This window comes from Trichomycterus rosablanca, chromosome 7, assembly GCF_030014385.1.
Source record: "Trichomycterus rosablanca isolate fTriRos1 chromosome 7, fTriRos1.hap1, whole genome shotgun sequence".
In the NCBI taxonomy this organism is placed as follows: Eukaryota; Metazoa; Chordata; class Actinopteri; order Siluriformes; family Trichomycteridae; genus Trichomycterus; species Trichomycterus rosablanca.
Window position 1 is genome coordinate 9,312,731 of NC_085994.1, and position 11,992 is coordinate 9,324,722.

An 11,992-nucleotide genomic window follows, 5' to 3' on the forward strand; every position below is an offset into this window, starting at 1 on the left:
GAGAGATCACTAAGTTTTCGAACACACCCATAGACAGCGATTATGTCACCACAGTTTTCGCTTACTAAGCTAACACAGTTAGCCTCAGGCCATTCAAACCAATGGACTGAGGCGGCACAACCCGCTAACATCTCCCTCTATGTACTGAAAACGGTTAGATTGTCACTGACAAGCCTGAATTTACAAATAAATGACACTTATGCACCTTTATAAAAAATAAAAATCAATGAGATTTTTTTGTGTGAAAAGTTGTGCCGCACTGAATGCTGGGATTGCCTTCATCACTTCAGATGCTCCCTCGTTATTTTGTCAGTTTATCGCTTTGAAAAAAGGCACCTCAGTAGGCAGCAGTTTAAGTTATCTAAGAATAAAAACAGCCTTCTTCTCGAGAGCGCACGTAGGATGACGTCAAATGCCGCCTGTATAGAGATCTCACTAGGTTTTTAGACAGACCCAAAGATTCATACTGCTTAAGGCACGGCCTGATTCTAATATTTGCGATTTGCAGCAGTAACTAAGATTCATCAAAATCAGTGTAGCTTCGTCACTGCAGCCCATCTGCCTCAGGGTTTTATTGATGAAGGTGCCCTTCTGCTTACCACTGCTATAAAGTGTTGTTATTTATACACTGCTGCTGTCAGCTTGAACAAGTTTGTCTGTTCTCTTCTGACCTCTGCTATTAACAAGACATTTTTGCCTTTTTCTGATGCTTACTGGGTGTTTTTTTCTTCCCACACCATAATATATAAACTCTAGAGACTAGACTAGTGTTTTGCATAAAATTACTAGTTCCATCAGTACATCACTTTAAAATGTCATTATACAACATTAAAACCTCTTTTCTACACTCACTGTCCATGTTATCAGCTCCACTTACCATATAGAAGCACTTTGTGGTTCTACAAGTACTGACTAGTCCATCTGTTTCTCTGCATGCTTTGTTAGCCCCCTGGTGACATGGTGGTGGTGTGTTAGTGTGTGTTGTGCTGGTATGAGTGGATCAGACACAGCAGTGCTGATGGAGTTTTTAAACACCTCGCTGTCACTGCAGACTGAGAATAGTCCACCAACCAAAAATATCCAGCCAACAGTGCTGTGCACTGTAGGCAGCGTCCTGTCACCTCTGATGAAGGTCTAGAATATGAGCAACTCAAACAGCAGCAATAGATGAGCGATCGTCTCTGACTTTACATCTACAAGGTGAACAAACTAGGTAGGAGTGTCTAATAGATTGGACACAGTATTTAAAAACTCCAGCAGCGCTGCTGTGTCTGATCCACTCATACCAGCACAACACACACTTACACACCACCGCCAGGGTGAAAACAGGCTAAAAAAGTATGTAGAGAAACAGATGGACTACAGTCAGTAATTGTAGAACTTCAAAGTGCTTCTATATAGTAAGTGGAGCTGATAAAATGGACAGTGAGTGTAAAAACAACGAGGTGGTTTTAATGTTTTGGCTGATCAGTGTGTGTATATATATATAACAAATAAAGGCGTTCTATTCATTCTGTTCTATTTACTAAAAGAATCAGAAGCATCTAAGCCCTCATACAGTTAACCAATAAAGACTTTTCTAGTATCCACAGCAATGAGCAGGTCATGTTAGGTCAGTGTGTCACTGAGTGTTTAATAATGACCAATGTATTTTAAAAAGGTTTAAATCTAAATCCAAATGTTTCCCTAAATGAATCATGCACCATAAAGACAGAGCTTATTTCAGATGTAATTCTCCTTTAAATGTAGATTGGAAGCCCCACTGTTATTAAATATTTAAAGACATGTAATAGGAGCTTTTCTTCTCTAAGGGTGATTTCCTAGCATGGCCTATGAAATAAAACACAATCATGCACATTATGTATGCACAGTTTTAGATTTGTTTGGAATAAATTGTGTACAATAGATTACACAGTGACTATTATAGTATTTAATAAATTATTAGAACAGGGATTTCTAACCTCACTTAAGCTGTTTTAACTTAACAGTTTACAGCTGTTATAGAGATGAACAGAGAGGTTATAGAAGTAAGAATGCTGTTTTTTACTTTAAAGTAATAAAAAATTTAACATTTGTGTGACCAGACTAATATACTATAGGCTACAATTTGAAGTATACTTCTGTATAACCAAAGTCAGTCCAATTTTAACTGCATTTAGTTAGAACATTGCCCACAATTCCAAAGTTTGTTTGTTTGTTTATTAGGATTTTAACGTAATGGTTACATTCATGACAGGAACAGTAGTTACTTATTACACAAGATTCATCAGTTCACAACTGTGGGAGGAAACCGGAGCACCCAGAGGAAACCCACGCAGACACTGGGAGAACATGCAAACTCCACACAGAAAGGACCCGGACCGCCCCACCTGGGGATCAAACCCAGGACCTTCTTGCTGTGAGGCGACAGTGCTACCCACTTAGCCACTGTGCCACCCCCACAATTCCAAAGCAAAAACCACCAAGCAAGGACACAGCACAATTGAGCAGTTTAAAGTATAAATGCAAATGCAGTTAGTAAAAACAACCGGTTGCATTTTTAAAATTTTGTTTATGCATTTTCTCCCCTTTTTCTCCCGACTTTTTGCGTATCCAATTACCCAACTGCATTATGCTATCGCTCTACTGATGTTGATCTCCACCCTGATTGATGAGAGCGAGACTAACACACGCCCCTCTGACACGCATGCAGTAGCTGTCTGCATCTTTTTACTTGCACAAGGCGAGTTCATATGCGGATCAGCTTTGTGTACGGAGAGCCACTCCCTGATCAATGCATTATCCCTCGGCTCTGTGCAGGCGCCATCAACCAGCCAGCAGAGGTCGTAATTGCATCAGTTATCAGGAATCCTCATCCGGCTCCCACCCTGTATGAACAACAGCCAATCGTTGTTCATGTAGGCTTTGAGCTTTCCAAAATGTCAGCTCTGGTGTGCTAGCGTGTTTTGCGCCACCTGAGCGCCCATGTGATATGTGATATCAGTATTAGTCTTAAACCTGCTCTTAATTAAAATTTTACTTGTTAGGAGTTGGAAATGAAATAAAGTAACCTTTTAAAAAAGCAATCAATTTCTTATTTGCCTTCTACAGGATAATTTATTATTCACTGTTCATTTACATTTAATCTTTTGTGAAGGTAAACAATCCCATTACACTGCTCGATGCTTGATAACGTACAGAGTAAAACTCTGCATGTGAAATTGTAGTATGTACAAATTTGCTCATGTAATTTTATGATTTATGATTATTGCCTTCTACCCTTAACAGAAATGAAAGCATGGTGGCTCAGGGGCTTTGAGGTTAGAGGCCATTACCAGTTAATGATCTTAATCTTATTTATTAGTACATTATGATGAGGACATTATGTTACTAGTAAAACTATCTGAGGAAACCAGAGTCTGAAAATAAAAGTCGGCAGGCGTGTGAGTTTCCCTGTTTAAAAAAAGAAAATGGATTATTTTGGTGTGTATAGGCTTGCAGTGTAACTGACTCTGCATTTAGCATGATGTGGGTGTGTGTGTAAGAGTGTTTTGTGTGTGTGTGTGTGTGTGTGCATGCACATCACGCTTAAACGAAACTACTACCGCTGTCCCTTGTCCCCACCCTTTCTCTAAAGGGACTCATCTGGCTTTCTGTTCCTGTCCTCTCTAATTGGATGCAAAACACCTGGGGCTCAGAGGTGCTGTTAGAAACCGAGCAAGAGATGGAGAAAGACAGCCAGAGGGACAGATACTAAGAGAGAGACTTGATCTTTTATTTAGGGGAGAGTACAGGCACAGAGACAGCAGCAGCATGGCTGACCATTTAGAGATCCAGCTCAGTAGGATTCAGGGCTGTTAGACGGATGGCAGGCTCAGTTCTTTCTCAGGCTGCTGCTTCTCTCAGCACGACACCGTCTGCCTAGTGGACACTGAATGACTTGTAAAATCTTGAAAACTTTGTTGTTTTCTCTCTACGTGACATTTATTCTCTGTGATGTGCTGTGTAGTTGATGTACCTGTGCGTGCTCTACACCATATAGAAGCACTTTGTAGTTCTACAATTACTGACTGTAGACCATCTGTTTCTCTGCATGCTTTGTTAGCCCCCTGTCATGCTGTCCTTCAATGGTCAGGACTCTCCCAGGACCACCACAGAGCAAGTATTATTTAGGTGGTGGATCATCCTCAGCACTACAGTGACACTGACATGGTGGTGGTGTGTTAGTGTGTGTTGTGAAAAGTAGTAAACATGCGATTCACCCCAATACACTGTAGATTACAAAGGTAAGGATCTGAGACCATTCGTTTATACAGAATCTTTCCAGATCCTTCACATTACTAGATATAATTAACTCATTCAATTAGTTTCCTGTGGACTTTAGGTCAGGGAATTGGAATGACCATGGCAAAACCATTAAAGCAGTAAAACACACACACACATGCATTTTAAAAGTTACACAAAGCAAAAGTCATGTAACATCATCACATACAGAAGTAACACCAACTCAAACGTATCATAACAACATGTGTGCTGTGGACTGACTAGTCCACCATTTAATTTCATACCCAAACAGTTGGTACCATTTATTCATTTATTGTGTTTTTCCATTGCTTTATTCTGGTCAGAGTCACGGTTGGTGCGATTAATTGGGCGAAATACAGAAAACAACCCAGACAGGTCTCCAGTCTATCACAGGGTGTATACACACACACATATGCACACACTTTTTAGTCATGCATTTTTAAGTATTCAGCTGGCCTGACTGCATGACACAAGATTTAGGCTTGTGAAAGGAAACCGGAGCACCAGAAGGAAACTTCTGACACTTCTGAATGCAGACACAGAACCCACATAGAAAGGTCCCTGGTCTGAAAATCAAACCTAGGCTTTTATTGCTGTGAGGCCGCTGATTGGTACCGATGTAAAGTTTAAAACCCAGCTTCTGTGCTGATATTGTTAGTGGCAGTGGCATGGGTTACTTTCACATCTGTAAACACACCATTAAAACTGAGGAGGTGCATGTGTATTTTGGAGCACCGTATGATGATATATAGGCCACATCTTTTTCAGGGAGTCCCAGTCCCTACTGGTTTCTGTATGGCAATGTCAAGCCAAATTTAAGGGAATTTTGATATCCAGTTATGAATTAGTGTGCATAAGATCAGCATTTTTATAAAAAATGTTAATCAACTGATCTGGATCTATCAGCAACAGATAATGATGGCATCATTGGTGGATATACACCGATCAGCCATAACATAACAGCCATAAAACCACCTCCTTGTTTCTACACTCACTGTCCATTTTATCAGCTCCACTTACCATATAGAAGCACTTTGTTTTACAATTACTGACTGTACTCCATCTGTTTCTCTACATACATTTTTAGCCTGCTTTCACCCTGTTCTTCAATGGTCAGGACCCCAAAGGACCACTACAGAGGAGGTATTATTTAGGTGGTGGATCATTCTCAGCACTGCAGTGACACTGACATATTAGACACACCTACCTAGTTAATTCACCTTGTAGAGACGATCGCTCATCTATTGCTGCTGTTTGAGTTGGTCATCTTCTAGACCTTCATCAGTGGTCACAGGACGCTGCCCACAGGGCGCTGTTGGTTGGATATATTTTTGGTTGGTGGACTATTCTCAGTCCAGCAGTGACAGTGAGGTGTTTAAAAACTCCATCAGCACTGCTGTGTCTTATCCACTCATACCAGCACAACACACACTAACACACCACCACCATGTCATTGTCACTGCAGTACTGAGAATGATCCACCACCCAAATAATACCTGTTCTGTGGTGGTCCTGTAGGGGTCCTGACCATTGAAGAACAGCACGAAAGGGGGCTAACAAAGCATGCAGAGAAAAAGATGGACTACAGTCAGTAATTGTAGAACAACAAAGTGCTTCTATATGGTAAGTAAAGCTGATAAAATGGACAGTGAGTGTAGAAACACGGAGGTGGTTTTAATGTTATGGCTGATCGGTGTATGTCACTGTTAACTGAATTGTGATTCTACAACATTCCAAATTTGTTTTGTATTAACTATATTATAGGGTAATATTCTTCTTCATTTAAACTCTTCATTGAAATATGCAGTGGATTCAGAAAGTATTTAAACCAATTGATAATTTATTGCCATATTGTCGTATTCTGTATTGTTGGTTCTGAGGGTTCCCTATCTTTTTTTCTGAGAGCTTGAGAGCTTGTCCCAGAGGGCTGGAACAGCTTTTCATATTGTGACAACCAATTCTCAGTTCTCAATTACTTTTCTATCCACTTTCTCTGTTGCGGGCTGTTTGTTATTTTGGCCACCTTATTCATTTGTGATTGTACTCTTTTTGTTAGTGTCTTTTTAGCCAACATGTTATTCTACCTTGGTTAAGTATCTTTACCTGGGTCTTTTTTACATTCATGTAAGTGTGGAACTTTTCTCACGCTTCAGTAGCAACCCGCCACGATACACTTTACAACACCAAGGTAGGGATCTAAGACCATTCATCTATACAGTATCTCTCCATATCCTTCAAATTACTAGACCTATGATTGTGAACACTTCAGCTCATTTTACCAGTTTGTTATAAGGTGTAGGTCAGGGGACTGGAATGACCATGGCAAAACCATTTTGTGATCAATGAACCATTTTAAGGTGCGCTTTGGATCATTGTCCTACTGAAAGATCCATGCAGTGCTCAGTTTAAGCTCTCTGGCTGAAACAGTCGGGTTTCGATTTATAATCTGTTAGAACTTGATGGGGTCCATGACCTTGTCCAGGGCCTGTGGAAGAAAAATAGCTCCACTACAGATCTATTACTTTACAGTAGGAATGTGGTATTTTCTGAATGGCTGTCATTGTGTCTGCACCACAAACATACCTCTGGTGTTTGTTGACGACGAACCACAGGACATTATAACACGCATCTGACCACAGGACATTATACAACCCCAAATCAGAAAAAGTTGGGACAGCATGGAAAATGTAAATAATAAAAAACACAGAGTTTCTTACATTTACTTTGACTTTTATTCGATTGCAGACAGGATGAACCTGACATATTTCATGTTTTGTCTGGTCAGCTTCATTTCATTTATTAATAAACATCCATTCCTGCATTTCAGGCCTGCAACACATTCCAAAAAAGTTGGGACAGTGAAGCATTTACCACTTTGTAATGTTGCCATTCCTTTAAACCACATTTAAAAGACGAGGATACCAAGTGATTTAGTGTTTCAGCTTTTATTTTGTCCCGTTCTTCCTGCAAACACGTCTTAAGATGTGCAACAGTACGGGGTCGTCATGGTCGCATTTTTCGTTTCAAAATTTTCCACACATTCTATATTGGGGACAGGTCAGGACTGCAGGCAGGCCAGTCGAGTACCCGTACCCTGCTTTTCTGCAGCCATGCCTTTGTTATGTGTGCAGCATGTGGTTTTGTATTGTCTTGTTGAAAAATGCATGGACGTCCCTGGAAAAGATGACGTCTTGAAAGCAGCACATGTTGCTCTAAGATCTCAATGTACAAACTGGAGATCCTCTGGCCATATTTGCTCATCAAAGATGCTGCTTTTGTACCAAACCATGATTACAATCACCTGTTGACATCACCTGTTTGGAATCACATCATTATTTAGTTTTTTCACCTCATTACTCGCCTTAAATTGCTCCCGTCCCAACTTTTTTTGGAATGTGTTGCAGGCCTGAAATGCAGGAATGAAGGTATATTAACAAATGAAATGAAGTTGAGCAGACAATCTCAAGTTCATCCTGTCTGCAATCAAATAAAAGTCAAAGTAAATGTAAGAAACACTGTATTTTTATTTTATTTGCATTTTCCATACTGTCCCAACTTTTTCTGATTTGGGGTTGTAATTACAGTACCATTTTGACACTGAGACATGAAAATGTTTGCAATTTTTTAGTATCGATCTGTAGATTCTTCATTCTATTCAAACCATCCTTCTCATTGTGCATATGGTCAATATAGACACACGTCCCTTCCAGGCGGATTTTTTTAATATCTGCAGTTGCTTTTTACATCTTCATTATTGCTCAAAAAAGTCAGTTTAGCCTTTTGTTTCTTGTAGCCATTTCCTGATTGTGCAACTTAATATCTGTACCATGTATTTAATATGTAAATAAAAGATTAAAAGAATAAGAAATTGAGTGTTTTCCCAAAAATAATGTTTTCCAGGAGTGCCAATATTTGTGGAGGAGACTTTAGCTGTAGAAATGCTCACCAGCCACATTACTAGAAACACTTGTCTGTGTATGCATCAAACTATGAGCTGGGTGGGATTTTTAACACATCAGTGCTAGGGCTGGCTTGATACCACTTTTTTTCCCCCTCTTTTCTTCCACTTTAGCGCATCCAATTTCTGCCCATCAATCATCCTCTTACTAATGCTGGTCCCTGCTCCTGATTGGGGAGGACAAGGCTGCTCCACGCCCCCTCCGATACGTGCACAGCAATCGAACATCTCATCACCTACACTTGACGAGTGCAGTGCAGTACAGCGCTGTGTACGGAGAGCCACACCCTCTACTGCACTCCTTTCCCATCTCCGTGCAGGCGCCACCAACCAGCCAGCAGAGGTCGTAATCGCACTAGTCTGAGAGAGAGTCCCCATCCGGCCTAAGCCCGCCCCTATCCGAACAACAGGCCAATAGTTGTTTATGTGGCCGCTCAGCCTCAGACAGCAGGCAGAGCCGAGATTCGATACGATGTATTGGAGATCTCAGCTCTGGTGAACAGCGTGTGTTTTACCGCTGCACCACCTGAGCAGCCGATACCACTTTATGTCTGATACCGATACTGCAAATTGAGTATCTGCCGATACCGATACCAATTCGATACTGTCATTTTTCCTCTCAAACAACTAAGTAGTAATAATACGTCTCAATGCACCATGGTTAAACTAGCTATCTAAATAACAATGCTCAGACTGGAATAAATACAACATCACACTTATGCAAAACTGCTGTTTTTATTTTCACTTTTACACACAGAACATTTAGCAGCATTTTTGACTTGTTTAACAAAAGTGTCTACAATTGGAAGATGTGGATGTCAATCAAATGCGATGGACCAATTAGAATTGACGCAGAGTTGAGTTTTTTTCGTTAAAGTTCTGTCACGTTTTTAGTTTATTAAAAACCAAAGTGCGCTTATTAAAAACCCTGCTGGATTTTGAAGAGGAAAATGGGAAACGGTGTAGTTTGTTTTATTTCATAACACTAATGGATTCATTGTTGAGGATGTGAGAGATCTCCAAGCTGGGACAAGACTGATTTATCCAAGTCCGATTTATCATTTATAAAGCGATTTTTATTGTGTTTAAACTGTGTTTTTAGATGTGGCAGTAGTAGATGATTTTTATTGTGTTTAAACAGTGATTTAGATGTGGCAGTAGTAGATGATTTTTATTGTGTTTAAATAGTGTTTTTAGATGTGGCAGTAGTAGATGATTTTTATTGCGTTTAAACAGTGTTTTTAGATGTGGCAGTAGTAGATGATCTCTATTGTGTTTAAACAGTGTTTTTAGATGTGGCAGTAGTAGATGGTTTTTATTGTGTTTAAATAGTGTTTTTAGATGTGGCAGTAGTAGATGATCTTTATTGTGTTCAAACAGTGTTTTTAGATGTGGTAGAAGTAGATGATTTTTATTGTGTTTAAACAGTGTTTTTAGATGTGGCAGTAGTAGATGATTTTTATTGTGTTTAAACAGTGTTTTTAGATGTGGCAGTAGTAGATGATTTTTATTGTGTTTAAACAGTGTTTTTAGATGTGGCAGTAGTAGATGATTTTTATTGTGTTTAAACAGTGTTTTTAGATGTGGTAGAAGTAGATGATTTTTATTGTGTTTAAACAGTGTTTTTAGATGTGGCAGAAGTAGATGATTTTTATTGTGTTTAAACAGTGTTTTTAGATGTGGCAGTAGTAGATGATTTTTTGAAATGCTAAAAGTTGAAGTAGATCAGTGTGTTTTATTTTCTAAATGGCTGTTGCAGATGAGTTGTAGATCAGTGGCACATGTTAATGATGTCATCAAGCGTGAGTGGCAATAAATGACACTTGTCATGTAATGTGAATTACATATATGTTGTCTGGCCCTTTAAGAATGTTAAGTGTACAATGCTAGGCTATAGGGAGCGAGTGTGTAGGGAAGAGATTAGAAAATGATAGTCTCCGGCTGTGCTATGTTGTTCTGTGTTTGCACGGAGCGTGTGTGACATTAAAGTAGCGTTCTCGTGAAACCCCACTCGAATGTTTGAACATTGAATTATCTTACAACACTCTGTTGGAACGTATCTTCGTGTGTTATTTGCTTTACACACAAACAATGGCCTTATTTACATTTAGTGTTATTTACATTAAGTGTTATTTACATTAAGTGTTATTTACATTAAGCAAGAGTATCGGATTGGATTACACGTTTTTTTTTCCTTTCCATATCCAATCCAGTCATTTGGGCCAATATCGGACCGATACCGAGTATCGTATCGGTGCCAGCCCTAATCAGTGCCAATGTTGGGAGGAAAATAGTGGTCCGACTAAAATAATAATAACAAAACCAACAATGTCCTGCTGTCAGAAAGTGCTCACTGATTAAGTGCTTGGTGAGTGCATTTCAACAGTAAATGCATTGATGAAAAAGTCCAGCTGTGTATTTACCTTAGCAGTCATCTTGCACAAGTCCTGAGAAGATAACATTTTTTTTTATTTATTTAGGAATCCAAATGCAGAATGACACATATTTTGTTATATTTTTTTACTCTCATGTTTAGGCCGAGCTTTGTTAAGACTAAACGGTGAGAAATTAGAGAGAATGGGTCTCGTGCAGGAGACTCTCAGACAAGAACTTCTTCAGCAAGTCTTGCAACTTCAAGTGCAGGAGGAGAGACGCAACCTCCAGCTGCTCAGCAGAGGTAAGAGGACTCAGAGAAACTGGTTATGATGGACATGGTGTGAAGTGTGATAAAAAATAAAAGACAGCGAGAGTGTGCTCGTCTTTCCGCATGAGAAGAAACTCTCGATCTTTTTCTGGATTCTGTATTCATTCCTTTATTCTTCTGTCTCTCACTTTCTCGCACTACAGGGTCTTTCGGGAACCTGTCATAGCCACAGCCACGCGTGGGCAGCTCTGCCAGGCTCAGTGTGCTGTGAAAGGGCATCAAGGCATGAGGGAAGAGGCCGTTTGTGTCTTCACTGAGAGACCTTTGCCTTAGACTTTCAGAGGCCCTCGGGGTCTGGGCATGGCTTTCAGCATCGCTAGCTGAACCTCCATCTCCATCTTAAGTTCCAGCTGAGCACAGACTGAATCTGTAATGACAAAGAATTACAAAGAGCCAGAATCCTCTCAGAGTTGGATATGTAGTCTTTATGTGAGGCTGCTGACCTGACCAGGAGTGCTGGAGAGCAGATTTTTTATAAGGACAAGTATTTCTTTTCGTGTTTTGATCATAAAGGACTATGTTTGTTGTAACACCTTAAAATAACTCACTGTAATAATTCTCCAAGAGGAGAATGTCATAAGATAAAAAAAAAATAGAAAATGAAGGGAATCAGGACTCACATTGGTCAGTCAGTTGCTCACATCATCAAAGTTGAACTACCTGCCTATTACCTGCATATTAGTGCATCTATATCATGTTTCAACTGCATATTAGTGAGAAATTCTAGTGCACAAAATAAGCTACACTCACTGTCCACTTTATCAGCTCCACTTACCATATAGAAGCACTTTGAAGTTCTACAATTACTGACTGTAGTCCATCTGTCTCTCTACATATCTTTTTAGCCTGCTTTCACCCTGTTCTTCAATGATCAGGACCCCCCCAGGACCACTACAGAGGTATTATTTAGGTGGTGGATCATTCTCAGCACTGCAGTGACAATGACATGGTGGTGGTGTGTTAGTGTGTGTTGTGCTGTTATGAGTGGATCAGACACAGCAGCGCTGCTGCAGTTTTTTAATACCGTGTCCACTCACTGTCCACTC

At 39.9% G+C, this 11,992-nt stretch overlaps 1 protein-coding gene across 1 annotated transcript in view; it reads left to right on the plus strand.

Annotated features, from left to right (window-relative positions):
* Positions 1–11,696, plus strand: part of samd10a (sterile alpha motif domain containing 10a) — a 34,336-nt gene extending 22,640 nt beyond the window's left edge. The window contains exons 4-5 of the mRNA XM_062998331.1: positions 10,779–10,919; positions 11,090–11,696. Of these exons, the coding sequence (XP_062854401.1) occupies positions 10,779–10,919; positions 11,090–11,112 (164 nt within the window). The 3' untranslated portion in view covers positions 11,113–11,696. The remainder of the gene's footprint in view (positions 1–10,778; positions 10,920–11,089) is intronic.
* The last annotated feature ends 296 nt before the right edge of the window (positions 11,697–11,992 follow it).